General features: G+C 36.4%; 1 protein-coding gene across 1 annotated transcript in view; it reads right to left on the bottom strand.

Moving 5' to 3' along the window:
• Nucleotides 1-21,244, bottom strand: part of cdh13 (cadherin 13, H-cadherin (heart)) — a 405,276-nt gene that overhangs the window by 94,946 nt on the left and 289,086 nt on the right. The window contains exon 8 of the mRNA XM_088614488.1: nucleotides 2,059-2,199. Coding sequence (XP_088470614.1) covers nucleotides 2,059-2,199 — 141 coding nt within the window. The remainder of the gene's footprint in view (nucleotides 1-2,058; nucleotides 2,200-21,244) is intronic.

Below are 21,244 nucleotides of genomic sequence, written 5' to 3'. Positions count from 1 at the left end.
AGGGGCCCCCCACTGAGAGGATGAATTCTTCAAAGATAGATTTGTTTTGGAAAGAGTATACTTTTGTAAATATGAATTGTGGGGCTGATACAGATTTTATTCAGCCATTGTTTTGTGAAAATATAAAGTCAAAGATAAAAAGGATTTACCTTTGGCTCCTGTTTCCTCTCACAGACCAAAAATACAGTGTAGTTATGTTAATGGCCTTCTGGGATAATTCAACCTGGTGTGTCTGTGTGTACACACACACACACACTCTGCAATGGACTGGTGTCCCATCCAGGGTGAACCCTGCCTTGCATCCACTGCTTGATGGAATAAGGATGGGATTGCACCCTACATAATATTTGAATTAATTTGATTCAACAATTTGCTGAAAACTTGCAATTTACACTTAGGCAGCAAGTGTTCTGAAATACTTTTCACATCTATTCACTCTATACATGTTTATGTATTATTTTCTCAGTAAAATGTAACACTTGAGCAGCACGCTCCTATTCTTGTAAGGCGACTCAGCACTTCAGTGGCGACACAGCTATGCATCTTGAAACTCCTGAAGAAGAGAAGGGGAGATTTGTGGAGCGAACCCTAACAATAGCTCATGGCGCTTCCATTATCAACCAGGGAATTTAACATTATTTTTTATTTTACCAGATTGCTGGCAGTGCATTTAAAAAATATATATCATGTGAATGCAAACTACTCAGTAACTGTTCAATACGATGTCAGTTTTTATCTGACAAAGGAGTTCTGTATCCTGTCACATTTGTTTTCTCGCTATTTATAACCATCGCTCACCTCAGGCAGTGCTGACATGCAGCAGAACCCTCAGTCTGCAGCCCTTCGCACTTCCTTTTGTAACACCAGGATTGTAAAAGTGATTATGTTGTCTTCCAGGTCCGACCTAAGACTTATTACGCAATCATTTTAAATAGGAAACTAGAGGTCATGGAGGAGGAAAGTTTGAGATGGTGGGACTGAAATCCACTTTATTATTGCCAACATAATTTCTCTGTCAGCACAGTATTGTGCATCGGCACTTTTATTGAATGATGAGGTAAAAACTGCTTTTTCAACAAGGTCTATTGTGTGTCAAAGTAGCAGAAAGGGTTTACAAAGGCATGCCACACTTTCAAAACCTACTTAACTACTCTAATGCCTAACTTCATCGAAAATGTGAATTTCTGCTCCTTTGCTAATTTAAGTTTATTTCAGATGCCATTTATTGTACAGAGCTTGTAATATTTAAGCAAATAATTCTGTCTTTCCTTCTGTCTATGCATCCATTTTCGAACCACTTTATTGAATACAGGGTTGCGAAGGAGCTGGAGCCTATCCCAGCAAGCAACAGGTACAAGGCAGGGTGGGATGTCGCACAGGAATACAGAAACAAATGCACACAAGTCTTTGGCGTGTGGGAGGAAATCAGTATGTAGAGGAAACCCATGTGAAGACAGGGAGAACATGCAGGCTCCACACATATAGCACCCCTTGTCCAGAATTGAACCCAGGGTCCAAGCGCTGTGAAGCAGCATTGCAAAGCACTGAACCACTGTTCTGCCCTCCTTCTGTATAAAGTATATATATATCATATAGCTACTCTTTTCAGATTGTGGTTTTGTACCAAGTTGCTTCAAACTAGAGAAAATAAATATTAAATCAAATGGCTGCCATTCAATCAACACTATCTGCCTTTTGGAAAATTTCAGTTAACATTTTCAGGTAACTTTTTACCTGAAAGTGTTAACTGAAATGTTCCGATTGTTTTAGGAAAAATTACTGTATGTGTATGCTCAGCAAACGGAGACGTTTAGTTAGACCAAGGAACAGACCAAACTTCATACATCGCACAGTGTTTCCCAAGCTTGTAATAAAGTGAACAGGGAGTTTTGTGAGCTTGTGGCACACCAAATAGAAACACACACAGTGCACCTGCACACTGGGAAGCCAGAACTTATGGAAGAAGAACAGGTTTGTTAAAAACGACATCAAAAAACAATCTATTTGGTAACAAGCACATACGCCTAAAACAGATTTTTTCAGTGTGTGTATTCTTACCATAGACTTGGTGAACTCAGGTGGGTGGTCATTCTTGTCTGCAATTGTGATGGTGGCAGTAGCAGTGCCAGTCAAGCCCACATCACTCCCTGCCATATCTTTGGCAACAATCTCCAACTCGTACTGGTGGCTGGGCATGGTCTGGGGAAGAAAAGATCAAGTAAATTAGAAAACAGGGAACATTACGTACAAAACAAGTCGTGCCTTCTTGTAATGCCCACATTGTGAGATCTGAAATGGAATCCCCTCAGTAGAATCTGGAATTTAATACGACGATATGCTACCCTTTGTAATTTTCAAAAGGTAGACGAGCAATCTGGAGTCAAAAGAAGCTTTGAGTAGGTTTGCTGTGTAGGTTTGCTGTGTGTCTGATCTGATCACAGAAAACAAAGAATAACCTACACAGCTACAGTACCATAAAGGACTTATGATTTAAAATGTGCTATTAAGCCATTGAGCTGGTTATGAGACCACGTACACAAACTGTAGATCAGTGGGTGTAGTAGCAACCTAAACGGTTTGGAGTGATACTGTATGTTGATTAAAAAAAATAGAAAAGCACAAACCACCTTAATTTATCTCAGCCTGTCTTCAGGCTAAAAACCTCCTTAGCAACAGGAGAACGGATATTTTATTTTTTGAGAATTGCTTAGGGGCTGCTGTTTGTGTTTTGGAAGACTGCATGTAATCCTAAAGTCAGATTTGTTTTTCCTATTACTGCTGCAGGAGGCTCTTTAGAAGCTGTGCATCACTGTGGCACAGTGCAAGACTGCAAAAGCTCAGTTAGGCCATTATCATAGGATGTGAAATGATATCACTATTATTTCCTCTTTATTGTTGTTTATCTTTCACTTCACTCCTTCTGAGTCAGGCCGGCAGATTAGCAAAAGGCACAGCAACACAGAACTGAAAATACAGCAACTGTGTCTTGCTGTAACCACTAATCCTGACTCACAGAATTCAAACAGGGACAGATGTATTGATAGATAAACAGTTGTAAAAATGATGCATTAATATTAAAGGATGGAATGACTTTCTATTTTATCCCTTTGAAAAGAGAAGGGTTTTATTTTAGTATCCCTCAGGGGTGCCAGACATATACTGAGCACAGTGCAATAATCCAATTTCCCTCTTTGATGCTGTTTTAATGTTGTCCATCCTAATAATTGAGAGCAGAAGCTCAACTGTAAGGGAGAAGTGTTATAAGGTTGACCTTACAAGGAGACCACAAAAATATGGATGGGATTTATTGCAGAATCCATCCAGATGGTTAAGGAAAAAGGAGACATTTTAACAATTTATAAACAATGCTTCAGGTCACAAAGGGAACATATAATTGAAACATCATTAGCATTCTATAAAGAAGTTCATTTAGTGGGAAGGATTGATAAATGTAATTAATTATAGCATCACAAAGAACAATAATGTTTCACTAATGGCAGCTCTGGAAACCATCAATTGATGTTTAGCTCATGACTACTTTCAAAAGATGGATGTCAATACCCAGCCTGGTCCATCTGTTCTTAAACTGTTACCAGAAAGCATTACTGGGTAAGATAAGGGATCTTTATGGTTTATATGAGCTCAAACCATTCAGCTACACAAAATGCTCATTTCTCCCACGTCCTAGCTGTGACAATGGATGAGGAAAAAGCAATAGAAAAACTCAAGTATTATACACCTAAGGGATGTCATTGTATTTTTAAAAAATGCATATCTGTCCTTGCTAAAAGTAGAAAACACAGCTTTTAAAATATTAGGGGGGGAAATCCAAATATGGCAAAACAGATTATTGACTCCAAAACATTTAAATTTGAGACACACTGATTTTGTCTGTTCCTCAGTTCAAAGATGATGACGATTTATTTTTTTCGCTGACTTAAAAAGGGAATTATGTGCTTTATGTTCAGTGCTGCTGTTGTGTTTCATATAGAGGCACCATTACTTCAAGTTTTGTATTTACTGTATGCAAGCATCTGGAAGGGATCAACTGGTCTGTCCATCCTAAATTCACTAAATTAGGATGTTATAACTGCTCAATGCCTACTTATTGGCATTGAAAGAGAGGTATGCAAAAGGACAAGCATGAAAAAAGCCAGTGTACAGCACCAACAGCACATTTACTGTATGTTTGAAAAAAATCTAAAAGAGTAGTTCTAACAGCTCTTTGTTTAGATCTTTGGAAAGAAAATGACTGACACAGTATTTATAAACCAGACAAGAAAATAACACTCTGTCCAAGATCCCTGGGTTGAAATTCTTGACTTTAATTTTGCATCTGCAATCTAACAGCTTAGTGACCTTTGGGATCACCACACTACAGAAAGGTAGGTGTTGCCAATTCCAGTGGGATGAAAACATAAGTCCCAACGTTTCATTTTTGTCATGACTAGAGTAAGTGCTACCATAAAAGCTAATGTACAATAATGTACTGAGTTTTACAGAACTGAATCTGAAGTACATTTTCAGTTCAGAATGTGGAGGAAATTCTTAAACTTTCCATTTTCAAATGCAATACTGCATATAAAATTATGTAAAGGCTTGATGAGTACTTTATGAAACCTATGCTATCATTTTTTTTTGTTTTTATTTTAAGCTGGAAACACTGGGTTCAAAAGTAACAAATTTGTGGTGGGGGTGGGAATATCCATTAGAATTCTGTGAAAAAACATATCAATAAAATAATGTACTGTACAATTACAGTGCCTGCTAAAGGGGAAATACAAATAACTATAACCAAAGTCAATCCAAGTGACACCTTGAAAATCAACTGCCAGTGCTCAATGTGAAGGGAAATGGCATTTGAATGACATCCCTCTTGTCACAAGAGTTGTTCCACTGATTAAGACCTGTGACAAAAATCATTCTGCTTGTAAAAAGATTTCCTGATCTGATCAACACCATTCTACTCTCCCAGGACAGAGGGAGAACTCCACTATGAGGAATTCTCCAATCTCCCAGCTGAAATTGATATAATTAATATACTGTAATTTATCCAAATAATGCTTTATGAAACAAGAGCTGTCAGCAAAAATACACAGAGGGCTTGGAGATGCATTGAAATTAGGAAAATTCAGAACATATGATGTGGGCTCCTTCTAAGGTAGAGACTTATGAGAAAGTAATCATGTTGCTTCATTTCCACTGGGCTGCTGGACTGTTAGTCGTAGAACAGTAGGAGTTTCAATAACATTTGAGTGTATGTCAATCACTTCAAGAGTCAAAGACCATTTTCTTCATAACTAGTTTAGAATACTTTTACCCTCAGAACCATATGCTTAAAGAAATTACCCATCTGCTTGTCAGAATCATCCATATGCTTCTTCGGGTCTTTTATAATCCACAAAATTCTATTTCCGTTTTTCTGTATTTAGCCAAGACAGTTCTGCACACATCTCATTTCCCTCAGCCATTCGCTTGCATTACCCACATTTTGCACCTATGTGACCCTCTAAAGTTTTCGACATGCTGCATACCATTATTAATTTGTTTTGGTTGCTTTAGGAAAACATTTTTCAAAAGCAAATACGTCTTCTATTTCACTTTTAGCCTTTTAATAAATCAATAAATCCTTCAATTTGTATAGCAGTGCTAACATCTGGCCCCCACTGGAAGCTTACATTTAAAATTGATCAACACCTGTTTGAAGCCTCAATTTGTGGGCTTATCCTGACATAAGCCCTTGAGTTTGTTTTTTCATAAAAAGCAAAGCTGGGCATTCTGTAAATTGACTTCTTCTACAAGGTAATGGGTATTCTGGCCACAAGAGAATGCATTCCAATTTATATGCCGGTTAAAATTGGCAAACTGAAATATTGGTCTGCACAGACCGTTTCTGCCTACTTATCACTTTTAAGAACACATTGTTAAAATAAAGGATAACGATCTTCAACATAGAAGTTTCAAATCAACAGAAGGTTTTACACTCTTAGATTTTAATATCCACACATAAAGTATATTGGATGGCCTTTATAAATGTGTTTTGTAGAGGAAAGTGAAAATTAAATGTAGTATCATCTTTGAAGTCTTTTTTTAAATCTAAATGTTAAATCTCTGTCTGCAGAGGAGGTGCGCTGCTAACTGTGGTGTTAATCATACATGTATAACTTAATAAGGAAAATAATAAAAATGTACTGCATTAAGATTAAGACAATTGTATTTTGTCCAATTGTAAGTATAAACATAAAACAATAGAGTTATGTGATTCTTAACCTTCCCAAGACAGTAGCAAACCTCACTTTCCCAATTGATGATTAAACATTTTATCTATGATTGGAAGAGAGCTTTTTGTTTAATAGTAACTGGTTTGATTTGAAATGGTAAATTTCAGTAGTTTACTAAATGATTCAGTGATTATAAAGAATAACAACAAAATGTTATATATTCATAAAACCCTTGTCTGAAACCTTAATATGTCCTCAAATATTAAAATTGTCCTGAATTCCAAGTTAAATTTCCAGCACAAAAGCAGAATAATGAACATTAAATCAGCTGCATTTTGAAAAAAAACATGTATTCTCACTGGACTCTTTTGACACTAAACTACAAAAATACGGTACATCAGTTTGCATTGTCCTAGAACATCACTGAGATACTTCCTGATGGGCACCAATCAATAAATGTGGAGTGTATTTGGTTTGTTCAAATAAAATCGGACACTACCAACACCTAGTAAGAATGGACACAAAAAAAACACAATCCTTTTGAAACATTCAACCATTTTTGAATGTTTAAATAAAAGTAATCATTCCAAAAGAGCTACATTTCATGTAGTATTCTTTAATGTTAAGACTGAATCCTTAAAACCCAATTACCTAAGTCCAGGGTAGGTTCTAGGGTTTGCAATTGTAATGACTGTTGAGTTTGAAAGGTCACCAGAGACAGAGCTTAAGACATAAGGTCTGATGAATATAAGGCCAAGCAATGCTATCTGGGCAGTTCATCAATGAAGCAATGTTTTACCACGTTTTATCAGCACTCACTGGGCATTTACACTGCACCCTAGTACTAATGCATTCGGTAATATCTCCCACTTTCCCGTATAATGTGTAATAAAAATAAAAAATTGTCTGTGTGGCACAGTATGTGTTTGCAACAACATTTTTCTGTACATTGGCTTACTGTATGTGCTAGCTAAAATTGTAACTTTCACAGCGGGGAAAATACTGTGTTTGTTTATCAAGTATTCAGAACTATTTTTGGTCTTATCTGGATTATTTCATCTGAATTTATTTGGTAAATCTGGGCTCTTTTTAAAACAAGTTTTCAAAAACCTATCTGGCTTTAGGTTTTGTAATAATTGGAGGATACTGTCATAGACACCTCCCACATTCCTTATCAAAAACCCACAAACACTTTTATAAATATTTTTTTGCAAGTACACTATATAAAATAAGATAATCAAAACTAGCCACAAGGGAAAACACATTTTACAAGAGGAAGAAATAAAAATAGAGGGAAGTCCTCTTATGCTAAGTACATGCTACAATGATGGGGGAAATATAATTTTAATTATATTTTGGAATACATTCACATTCATTAAATATACCAAATACAGCATACAAGATTAGAATTTACAAGAACTCTAATCTTTATTTGATTACATTGAAGTCACATTCTGCTGGACCGACTATGCCAAATCATACCTCTGGCAATATACTGTACTACAAATTGTGTTCTTCAATCTATCTTGTATTGCCTGGACACAATGGCTGGTCTGTCCAACTGTTCAAGCAATCTGAAAATCAGCTGGTGGTGAATCTGTTTTACCCTGACATTACCATTACCTGAAGGTATCACAACACTCTTATACTCTTCAAACTGATATGCTGATATAGTGTTCTGCCACTCCCAGGCCCGCCCATTAACGCACTCGTCTTTCATGGTGCTAAACGCTAATAAACAATAATAATTAAATAAGTGGAATGAATCCCTAATTGTATAAAGGTTCTTTTGATCATGTAAAATCTCTGTTACTAACATTACTTTTACACGTATGTTCAATAAAACTGACCACACACGTGAGTGCATGAAGAGGAAACCAACCAGACAAAAAATATTCCAATTTAATGATTTAGGTGGGGAAGGGAATCAGACTAATGTTGGCTGAACCCAATGAGTCAACTACACTAAGGCTTTCACCCACTTGAAAACTGGAACTACCCTTCTACAACCAAGAAGTGGATTGAAACACAAAACATTGGAAGTCTGAGTTTAGTCATTTCCAGTATATTCCATTTCTATTTTTTTAAAACTTTAACAAATCTTATAGAACTTAGAAAATGGTTGATGCAATGAAAGTAAAGTTTTGAATGGTGTGTATTCCATGGTATTCGTTTTTTAATAACAGTTTCACTGCTGTCTGCCCACTGTGGAATCAAGCAGGATCAAGTGTATATATATACACACTGTATACTACATGTAATAAATCTAGCATATCTGTCACATCAAAATTTATTATGAAATGCTTATTTTACGATTAAACTGTAATCACTGTTTGCCCATGCTGTGAATCTTGTATTGCTTTGGGTGTTTCTGAGCAAATACATTGTAATTCATGATATTCATGAACCAGAGCTCTGACAGACACGCTCTCTTAGTTTGTAATGAACCCAATGCAATGATACTTTAACTCTTGCTATACTTCACATTCATGAAGTTGCTGGATGTTTAAATCAGCTTACTTTGTACACACAACCTGGAAATTACATCTTTCTCCCATAAACCTCAATAAAGAGAGAAAGAATTGTTTATCCAATTAGAAGCTACAGTACGTTGAATTTCTAGCACAGATGCCTTATTTGTTATGCGTGTGCAAGTGTTATGAGAATATTTAAAATACTTGCAATATAGACATTTCTACTGAAGCAAAGTGGTTTTGTGTTGAGCCGTGTCCTTGTATCATAAAATTAGCATCTTATCCCATATTCCTGTATTTGAGTTTAAAATGGAGCCCACTCAATACATATTTAAATTTTCTTTGATCGGTTTTGTCCTATAGGCTTTTACTGTAAATTCTTCCAGTCTTCTAAGTGATCTAAGCATGGTAGTTCATGTGGTCAGATAGTTCTGTCTTCTTAAATCCTTTTGCTCTTTGGGAAGATTGGTCGTTCCCCAGTATAGTCCAGTAAGTTTGATGCTGTGGTGTTCTTTCCTTCACCCTCCATGATATTTTTGTTTCTTTCATTTCGGCCTCCACAGTTCTTCTCCAGCTGTTGCTTGGTCTTCCACATTTCCACTTGCCTGGTGGTGTTGGATATTGGTTTCCTCATTGCATGCTCAATCCAGCCCTATTTTCCACATTTAACCTAATTTGCTCTTGGTTTATACTTTTCCATGGATCTTCATCTTCATTACTTATTATGCTTGTCCACTATACAGTAAGTGAAGGATGTTTTTAGGGCATTTGTTTATGAAGGCTTGAAGTTATATTCATATTTTTGGTCTTTTTGATATGTGTTTGGTGTGCCATATTAGAAAAGCTGCCCTGGCCACTTCTATCCTGCTCTGAATGTCTTGGTCACTCCCCAGATTGTCTTGGATTCTCTTCACTTATTCCAGGATAAAAGAAGGTGTCCACTTCCTCTGGTTGTTCTCCATCAAGTTTCTCTTCTACTCATAACTTTTTGATTTGTTAGTGTCGAGTCCTTTGCTCGCTGCAGTAGTTCACAGTTTAGCAATTTTGGTTTGCATTGGTTTCTTTATGTGAGATATTATGGTAATGTAATCAGCAAAGTCCAGATCCCATCACTGGGACCAGGGTGTCCACTGAATTCCAAGCTTTTTGCCAGTAATGTTTTCCCTCATTATCCAGTGACCTCCCAGGAAAAAGACTAACAGGGACAGCAGACAGCCATGTATGATAGGGAGATAGTTCAGTGGCCTGTTTGATATTGTCAAGGGCACAAGAGAATGAAGGCCATAGTGTGAGACTATGCTTACGCTTTCATCTTTTTCTTTCTTGAAAGAAAACAAGCTGACTAGACTTTAAATACAAAACACAGGAAAATCAGAAATTAGTAAAGAGAAATGAATTATCTCCAGTGATGTAAAACCAGCTTCAAGATGTAGTAATAGCAGACATGGACAATTACCTTTTGACTATAATGGGAACTTCTGCTGAAGCCCTCTCAAGTTTGCCTTTTGATGAGAGACACTGACGATATTTACACAAGCGACTGACTTGGTGCTGAATTGAATAGTTCCCTGCATTAATGAAGAACCATTAAGAGCAGGAAAACAAAATATGCTTGCTTCCCTTTTTTAAATGAAAGTGAATTGTCTATTTTCACACCCCAAGTATTTTCAAATACTTTAGCATGATGTTTTGTATGAATTTTAGACATGACATTTTCCTCCTACAACGCAAAAGGAAAATAAAGATTTCTGTTCACTATAAACACACCTTTCTAAAAATTAATCTAGAAAGAAACTTTTAAATAAAATGTATTCACAATATAGCTTAATATAAACAAACAATGGGCATATCCACTCTTTTCATTCCAATAAAATTCTAATCCAATTAAATTCTCCTGGGAACACATTCAAATAATTTAGTTATAAAATCCTGTAGGATGAAGTTACAGTACTTGCATTCCCAAGATCTTCCAAAGATCATCTGTATTTCTCAGATAAATTAATTGTTAATTCAATACCTATCTGCTTCTCATTCCTTAAGTACTGTGTATTATTTTCAAGTATTGCTCATTCTTTTTAGATATCTATTGAAGTTTTCCATTGCTAGATTTGTCAACTAGCAGAGTGTTTTTCCTGAGGTGATGTTGCTCACCTCAGTGATATTCAATGATGCAGAAATGTGATCCTGTTATCTTCTACTGAAATTGTAGCCCTTTGGTTTTAATTTAATAGATAATATTTAAAGATCTGTACAGTAAAATTAAGGTAACATTACCTTAATGTGCAGTATATGGTACCCCTGTCAGAGGATATCAAATACTGACTCTCATACTGAAAGAGGTCTGTAGTTTGTTTTAATTCAAATTGTCTTTATGACGTTCAGTAAGTTAAACTTTCCCACTTTATTTTTGTGTGTCTAACTAAATGTACAGTACAGTATAATGGAGATTTAACCACTTAAAAGTATCTCAAATAAAAATGAACCTTAAAAATTGTTAATGATGCTATTTGGACTCTGATACATGAAAGAGCACATTTTGGTCAATAATAAAATAAATTATCATGTCTGTTTTCATGTGCACAATAATTCCCAGTGTAATAACCAGAGGGTTGTCTCTATCAAGTCAATTTAAGGATTAAATATTAGGCAAAATAAAACACAAATTGCAAATTAAAGTTAAGCTTTCCATTGTGTGAAATGCCAGTGCCTGTAATGCATTAATAATGAGATATTTGTTAATTGAAGTGAAAAATTAAAATTCATCATTGATGAACCCTTAACCCATGACTAAGATACTGACATAGCAATATGTTAATAAGCTATCAATTACAGTATGCATAATAATTACATAAGAAAATAATTGTCCTTTGGTCACGTTAAGTGATTTAACTTACAATTTATAAAATGCCATAAGAGTCTCCTACATAATTTATTAATTGCAGTGCACAACTAAAGACACATAAACACTATGAGGTTTTCAAAACATGTTGTGTATCCTTAGTGAGCAGAGCAATGTTGTAGCTGTTTGAGCCAAATTTTCACTTATTAAGCAAAGATTCGGTGTTTTCCTTTTTGAGAAAGGTCATCAAGGAAAAAGTGAAAGCTCAGGTTTCACAAACAACTGCCTTAAGGATTTATGATTAGGGGGACCAATCAGGATACAGGCTGTGTTTCTGCAGAATCTGCAGGACTCTCTGGGATCATAGAAATAAGCATTCTCAAAATCTACCTCAGCTTTTAAATTTGCTAATAATTGATTGTGAATGATTTATTTCTTAATAAATAACTGTGAAGAGTTTACTAGCAATTAAGATAAGTGTAAAAAGCTCAATTTTAATGAATCAGTGAATATGTTTTTTTTTGGAGATGGAGGGTACAACAACAGCACTTTAGTAAAGGTGTCAGGCATTTGGTTTCAATTGAGTTCTTTAAAAAAACATTCTTGAACTTTGTAATTAGCCTGTTTTTCTGAGATTTTCTAATAGTGAAGCATTTTTGGGTTCCACTCCACTGTCTCTGAACTTTTTTTCAGGTTATCGATTCTGATGTTTTCCAGTGCAAAAATAACTCAAAGTGACATTTTCAAAGCAGGAGCACTTAATCTATCCAGCTCAGCGACACCAGCAGCCGTCTCTGTCTTCTATACCAAGCTCCAGTGATAAACCCACTGAGGGCATCGCAGCCTGCTCCCGAGACTGACAGCACAGAGAGCCTCATAGGCTTCCCTCCTGAGGACTCACTCCCTGATGTGATGGTCCTCCCAGTCCCGCTTCTTTCACAATTGTGTCTTTAATTTCTTCCCCTTTAATAACATTCTTTAGCCCTTGCAAACTTTTAATACATCAAGTATTTGTATAGCACCTGTTAAACCTCTAAAATTAAACAAGGGCTCCTCAGCTGGCTTCTGAAAGGACGGTTTCTTTCCCTTTTACAATGGTGCTAAATAAACTTGTTTTAGAACTGTTGGCTCCAAACATCCCTGCTTAAGTATACCGTTTAATACTAGTTTCACAAATAATACTGCGTTTGCTCTCTCAGTTTTAATTCAGCATTCCTATCACTTTCCCTTTCTCATGCCTTCCCCACGGGGGTCTAATCACAGACTCGCTGGGGGACAAATACCAATTTGGGTTCCACACTCTTGAGTGAACTAGACGGCGCATCAAATTCCTTTTAATCTGCACATGAATATAAATAGCAACCGTGCAACTTTGTGTCTAAGTGAAAGACAGGCCTGTGGTCCTAGAAAATCTATAAATTGAACAAGGGTGGGTTAGCTCTCGGCAATTTCACTTTTTACTTTCATGGCGGCTTACAAGCAAAACACAGAATGCAAAAAGATACAGATAAACTGGAAATGTTTCCTTTTGTGAGAAGGAAAAACTTGCTCTGGAGTATTTCAGTGTTAAACACCTACAGGAATTCTGTCCTGGTTAATATGAACCCCACAGGAAAGAGGGCTCTATATAGAATTGAGTTGGACTGAACTGAGCAGGGTAGCAAAGTGTGCAGAGCACCACTGAGCCTGGAGTGAAATAAAAGATCCTCTGGTGAGAGTATACAGTACCTGGGAGAGTTCCAAGGAAAAGAAAACAGAGTGATAGCAAAGTGTCACACCGCTTCGAGTTTAAAAGTGAATTTATTTTGTTCTTATGTTTAATTCCTGTGACTGGGAGGGCACGACAGATGTGGATTACCCTCTATAGTTTGTTTTCCTTTAGTCACATTTTGTCTTGCAAGAATTTGTGTGTTTCAGAAATACATTAGTTTACCTTAAAATAAGAAGTAAAGCAATGTAACTTGGCAGGAGAGTGAACTGACCAGTTCACAGCTCCAGGGTGCCAGGTATAATCCTGTTACCTCCTAGCCTTCACAAATATGCTGGCTGTGTTTGATGAGATATTCTAAATTGTCCCTTTGATGTTTTGCAAAATGAGGGAATAATATGATTACCATTACCTACAGTATGTGTCTGACGTGGGACACAATTAAAAGGGAGTAACTCCCGTACCTTATGGTTAAAGTTGTCATTTTTGCTCTGGTTTCCTGTTTGGACTACACAGCCGACTGCATCTTCTATTTGCTGAATTACAGTAACAAATCCCATTACATTTATCTAGGCAGTGCAATACAATTAACTTGGTAATGACCAGCAATTTTACACTTCTTGATAATACTTGGTAATTGGGTCAAGGTTGGGGTTAGAGTGATAACACAAAACTGTCTGATACATTATTAAGTTACACAATCGAGTAATTCTAATTGCTGTTAATTATTGCCTAAGTAGAGCAAATTGTTAACCAAACTACCCTATTAGCCTGTCCCAGTACATGAACTACAGTACCACTTCTCAGATGAGTATCATAGAGTTTCAGGTATGTTTCTATAATTGGAAGAGCACAAGTTCTCCCATTTAAATGTTGATTAAATCTGTGTACATTAAAACAAACAATTATGACGAGCAAAAAATGTATTATATTAAAGGTGATGGTGTCAGTTTGCATCGATATTTTTAAATCCACATTAGCTGTTCAGACATCAACTGCAGCTATCATTTTTATCGCCGCTAATAAGGTTAATTTAGACTCCCTAAGATATATACTGTACAGTATCTCTCTATGTATATCTACATTACCATAAACACTTAAAAAAAATTATCTTCATGTAAAACTCTTACAGAAAATTACGATCTCAAATAATTAAGGGTAAGAAGTTCCCACCTTACTTACCTTTTCTTAAAATCATACGATTGACATAACTATTTTAAGTTAATAAGTGTGCCGAACTGACTGTGCAACCAAAATTTATTGCGAAAACCAGGCTGAAAAAAAGCAACAATTTTTATAACCCCGAAATTATAAATCTGAAATTCATAAATTCATAATGTACTGATACTGATCTTTTTTTTTCTTTGTCAGAATCCTGGGTTACTATAAATCTTTCCTTAATATGTAACTCTGTGATGTTTATAAACATGCTATATGAACAAACAATATAATCAACACACAAGTATTACCGTAAATTATCTTTGAAAAAATGTATGTGCAGCTGAAGAAAGTGCTGCTGGTGCCCTTATACAGTACATGTATTGTGGATATTTGTTCTTAATCGATACAGTATGTCTTTTGTTTATCCTGTGCAGATCCCCATAAAAGAATACATTCTACTCATGCCTTTTCCTCCATAGGGGCTCTCTACTGTTTTCTTTAAAGTCCTTCCTCAGCAGCTGAATAAACCAGACTGATCTTCAAGCAGGGTTGAAGGCACTAAAAGAGCAACAGAAACATCTTTGAAGTTTCTGCACACCTCAAAGTAAGATGTCATGGAAAACACGTGAATGATAAAATAACAAATAAATGAAATAGAATAATCAATGTAGCATCTGTCAGGTATTTGATTTAGTGCTGTGGGTCGCTGAAACCTCTTTTGGAGATGAGTGTGTTTACACAGCAACAGCAGGAGGCCTGTTCATTTTCCATTTTCACAGTGACTGCTGTGTGAGACAAGAGCAGTTCCCTCATCTCCTGAGAGTGGGCAAATCAAGCTTGACACAGCCCCTGTGTCATCAAGGCAGTGGTGTTCAGGTATCTGCACATTAGTATTCAAGTCATATTAGTGTCACCTGCTGTTATAATACTCACTATTCCATGTTGTTTGAAAGCACAAAAGACTGCAGAGTTCAGTTTCTGTACATCTGTGTCAGGTTGGCAGCTGCCGGCAGGATATCAGCTCAAAGTTTGGAATATAAATGCATTAGCTACAGATGTTTTTTTGCATCATGTGATCACCACGTGTTAGAGTGCATTCTCGTGTACTGGCACTGATATCCCATGTAGTAATAACTGGAATTGTATTTAAAAAAAAAAACTCACCTCTTTGCTTGATCTTTGCTAATTAGTAATGCACCGATAATTAAGTGGTAATGTTCAGAAAAAGATTTAGCAGGTTTAAGTCAGGTACCTGTACTTGTGAGGGTGTTTGGGAAACGACGTTAACTCGTGTACGGCTCCTGATGAGTAACAAAATCTATCTATTGTTAATAGCATTATCTGAAGCCTTTAATGTCAAATAAATATGCTGACTCAAGATATAAGAAATAAATACATCATAACACGTGTACTGTATTAGCACATGGATATTTAAAGCTTGAGTTTTTCTGCCTTATTCCTAATGTTACATCTTAAAGCTCAAGCAGTGAGTGACCTACTGTCCTACGTATTTTTGGCAAGACAAAAACATTTCTTCTCCGACAACCAATTGCTCCAGCTTAAACGTTCTACCTACAGTATCTTTAGGGGCAACAGTAACTGGAAGAGTTGAGTTCAAGTCCCAGATAAATAGTGTGTTTGATGTATTTAGTAATACAGTTACCTCCATTGTCATCCCCAGGTATGGGTGCAAATGTAGGTTGCTTTGGAAAAACTGTTAGGAAAAATAAATGTTAATTTCTCAGAAACTCTCCTTCAAATGAAATATCGTCTACAAACAACAAAAGCAATAACAATGCCATTGTAATATATTTCACACCTAGACTGCCACTCCAAAGGGAAATAAATGAATCCATTCGTTCATATTTTTAAAGGAGTGTTTCAAAAGAGACACATTAAAATAAAAAAGAAACTTCAGTCCCAAAATGTACTGTGAGAAGCCTTACTGTCTTTCAAGGGCAAAAGCTGTAGACAGTTTATGCTTGTCAATGGGCTGTCTGTGACCTCTCCAGAGAAGCAGTGTCAGCACCAAATCTGTGCTTAGCTGAGTGGAAGAATTAGCCAATGAGGCAGCAGAGAAATGCTGCTCGGTACCCAGGATTTGGCTCATTGGCCCTTGTAGGAAAGATATAGAAGTTTTCCTTTGCTGTGAAAATCAAGTGCGCATGCATAATGTACAGGTCAATATACAGCAGCTGGCGGTGAGCATCAGAAGTGCATATTACAGATTTTGGCTTCTGTGTAAGCAGTACTGAGGAAAAGACCAGACACTGTCCAAGTCTCGGGGAGAATACAAGAGGTCACCATCTCTCACAATGACCTAGAAGTAAAGGGACACATACAGTACCAAAGGCATAAGGAACCCCAAATGATTTCCAGGTTTACAGAGATGGAGATTGAAATTTTGTGAAAAGGTAGACATCGCCCTCCTTCATTCACAGCAGGGTTTTTATTCAGCAAATTTCCCATCATTTCTCTCTTGGCATGGCAGACTGCGACCTACAGTACCGATCTGGCCGTGGTGTAAACCGCAACACCGCTGGAATCAACTTATTTTAAGGTCATGCGGGAAATCGGTTATTTCAGGAGAGGTTTTCATCCCGCTCTTGAAATGTTATCAGGCCGGCAGTATGTATACAGTAGGTATGCATGCTGACTACCAGCCATGTCTGAGAGATGTGGATTTAGCAAGAGCAGCAGGAATATTGGTTAAGCCCAGGTTTATTAAAAGTATGAGTCAAACAGTACGGACAGCTTTAAATATTTGATTTCACAAGCTCTTGTATTATTTGAGTCCCCCTGTAGTACTTTATATGCATAGAGATCTCAGAGCTCCGACTCTATAAACATTAAAGACAGGTCAAGGTTCCATTAATACAGACAAGGTTTCCGAAATATGTTACTCTGAGGAAAAAACAAAGAAAACCTTGAAGTACCAAACAATCTTTACACTTCCTAATTGAATGATTTTGGGGGAAATACATGAGAACTTCATATGCAACACGCAATGTCTATTCCTTAACTAAATATATCCTTGAACAACCAACAGATAATAACCAGTTGGGAAACGTAAGATTAAGTGCTGTTACCAGTGGGTAACACCTTTTTTATATTATATATTTATAAGTTGTTTATATTCATATATGCATCTAAGTCATGTACTGTACAGTAAGTACATTATGTAACATATCTATTTTCAGGTATGCAGAAAGTTACCATGTCATACTGTATCTATGATTGCCTCCTTCAACTCGTTCAAAACTTTCTACAGATACTCCTTGGTGCCTGCATTGCATTTTCTAATGATCAATTTATTTTCAACAGGGGTTCCCTGCTGTTAAGATTCTATTTTTATTAAATGTAACCTCTTGCATTAGTGTTATTTTTCTGGCATTGATGGTATTCTGGCAAACTGCTGATATACAGCAATACAGAGCAGGAAACAGAATAACTAACATATGGCTTTCAACATAATGGGAACTTAATTAACATACAGTGATGAGACATTTATGTGCAGCCATCAAACCTACAGTAATTGATCTCTGGGAAAGAACAGCTTTTATATCACACCATTATGGATCAGTGCAGACAGTCCTGACTGATGTCTGCAACTTGAACAGACAATACTATTTCATAAGTAATTGCATTTAAGTTACTACAAATATGATTTACAAGGCTTATCAGTATTCTGTAGAAGAAAATCACTGTGAGGCTTTCAATATCCATTCTGCACAAAAACATTCACAATAAAGCATAAAAGCTTGCATTTGCATTGAATTTACAAACAGCTACAAATGTCCAGAATGCCTAATGTAGCTATCATTGTGTGTGGATATCTTACATCTATAGATCTATAGATATATCAAAGAGGGAACACATTACAAACATATAAACAAGTTATATTTAAGGATGGACTGTACCAAAAAAATAGCTACAACTTTAGGGGGAGTTAATATTTCAATTTCTAAGATTATATGTCTTTTGCCAGAAGATATTTAGTTACATCAATGCATGGGTTGAAGTACAATCACTATTGAGCAGAGACAATAAGAAAACAGATATTACATGCTGCTAGAAAGATAAAATAGTACAGAAGAAAAAAATATTAAAGTACTGTATGTCATTCTAAAGGAACAAAAGATCCCATTCACTGCTCGAATACTGTGATTACATGCGATTTTCTGCTACTAATATTGGGACAAGGTAAACTAGCCCTAACTACCAAACAGCCTGTCTCTGTCACACTGACATTTGATTTGACTATACAGTTGGGAAGAGGCTGTGTTTCCTTTGTCTTTCTCTAGGCAAAATGGAACTAAAACTCTGTGGACACCACAGTGTGAGCTGTGAGTAAATACAGAGACATTTGAAATGTGAATGCACACCTGTGCCACTGTGCAATATAGAAGGTACTGTATAGCACTTTTCAGACTCCCTTCAGCAGAAGAGTACAAGCTGTGGAAAATGTACCTTGAGTGTACAAATTACAAACCTATAAGACATCCTACATAGGCACTGCTGTTCTCTTGTTCCCAAGCACATTTTCAGCTACAGTATATTCTATATTTCATGCACAGATAAAACTGGAATAATAAAAATTGTATAGGGATGAACATGCTGCTAGTTCAAAGGAATAACCCATCTGCTGTTTCAGGACAGATAGCATATTGCTGAAGGATGACTTTTATTGCTGGATAGTACTGTATTCATTGAGCCATTTTTACTGCAGATGTCTCAAGAACCCATGGTACAGCTCTTGAGATTGTTGCCACAACAAAAGAACTCCACGATGCTTTGGCCATCTGTCTCTTACTCACTTTTTTCCAATGCGTATGAGTTTCAAAAGAGCACATAAAGCCAATGCTCAGAAAATCTCCATCTCTCATCAATGGACGCAGAACAATGGGAGCCTATATTTAACATGGAGTTTGTACAGTCAATACATTTTATACCTTGTGTAGAGCTGTGAGACACTCCATCTCCAGTATTACCTTACTGGCTTGTAAACAAAATACCCCCATTTTGGAGCAAATATGGCACCTGTCAGGGATTTTGTTTCTACAGCAGAAAGGACCGCATTAATACCTAAAGACAATTCTCTAATATCTGATGAAAAGCTTATTTCTCAATTACAATAATCCTGGTTTTGAGATGGCTATAATCACAAGATATTAAAATAATGAATTCAAAAACAATGTGCAAATTCACATTGATCCATCATAATTAGCCAGTGCTTGGTTTGTGTCAAGTAGAAAATTGGGTCTGATTGATGTCAAAAGCTATGATTAATAGCAACTGCTATTAACATTTTCATCCCAGGAAAGGGTTAATCCATCATTGTAGTGTGTAGTCATTTGGCTAAACTCATTCTGAAAGCAAACAGCCTAAGCATCACTGCTGAAAACAACCCTGTAGCTGATTACAAGCTATTTGTTCTTTTACAATGTAACAAAAAGCTTTGATGATTGAATATTTAATGAAGCAACACATGCTAATTTGGTACACATTACTGAAGTCATAATTTCTCAGATAAACAGATGCAAATTTCTCTGGGAAAAAACAGACAAATTTGGTCTGAATGTATGTACTTGATTGTCATTAAACTTAAATATTATATTTCTAATTAAAATTGAAATATCAGGGGAAAGAAGCAATTGAATTGAAAGCCCTGCCCTTTAAAGTACTTGGTATATTATACAGCATGTTATGCTAATATTATAGTTCAATTTAGACTTGCTGTTGCTCGCAACATGGTCAGGGCAGATATGAAGCTCCCCCCCCCCCCCCCACCCCCCCTCCTGCCCCCGAGTCTAATGAAAGAGCAAATGATAAAGACCTTAGCCATGAGAAAACAATTCCAGAAGCTCCATTTACATAGCAGCTTTGTTTATTCTCCCAGAATATAAATGGTGTTAATACCATGCTCAACCATAGATTCTTTTAAAAAGAAATTCAATTACAGACTTTTTTTCTTTCCAGACCAATAGAAATAATAATTAAAAAAAAACACCAATATCGTGTAAGGTAAAAAAATGTCATACGCATTTCTCCTACTGTGTTACTCTTAGCTGTCCATTAATTTTTGCACTTTATATTATTTACAGTACTCCTATATTTATACCAAACTTTAAATACTGTGGAATTTACAAAATTGCACCTCTGGTGATGTCTGACATAAAATCTCAGCACTTCCAAACATCAGTTTGCTTGCTCAAAATGAATTGGGCTATTTATTTTTAACACGTAGCATAGCAAACACTACGGGGGGGTATTTTTCATATGTGCTAAAATGCCTCCCTCTATCCCGCTCTTTTCCAGGAGTGAGTTGAAGGTGATTTGCAATTACTCTGACTCATTTTCATGGCCACATCAGAGGGATGTCAAAGAGGTTTGTGTTGAGACTGACAGTGCAAAATTGGATTAGGGGCTGAGGAAAACACATCTGGTACAGTCACAATGGCAAAATAGCACCAGTCTTTTAAGGACTTGTATAATTGTAAATAGAACCCTATGACACATTAGAACAAGCAAAATAGATTTTTTAGGTATCGTTTAGGTGGTGATACAGAGGAAAAAGACAATGCACACCATCACTTTATATAGAAATGTATATAATACACAGAAAACTAAATATCTCAATAAAACAGAGCAGGGCTGGCAATTCAGTGCCTCCTGGGTGGCACAGCCAGAAAGGACACTGGCTACTGTCTGCACTACAAACAAAAGAGCTAGACATACTGTAATTGGCTTGAATCTTTGTCTAGATGTGACTTTGATGACCTTAACTTGCAGTCCTTGGACTACCATGAAGGAGTGACCCCAGCCTGCTACAGTATGTGCC

This window comes from Lepisosteus platostomus, chromosome 20 (assembly GCF_059453375.1).
Source record: "Lepisosteus platostomus isolate fLepPlt1 chromosome 20, fLepPlt1.hap1, whole genome shotgun sequence".
Classification (NCBI taxonomy): Eukaryota; Metazoa; Chordata; class Actinopteri; order Semionotiformes; family Lepisosteidae; genus Lepisosteus; species Lepisosteus platostomus.
The sequence above is the reverse complement of the archived record's forward strand: the minus strand, read 5'-3'. Positions and strand labels throughout refer to the sequence as shown.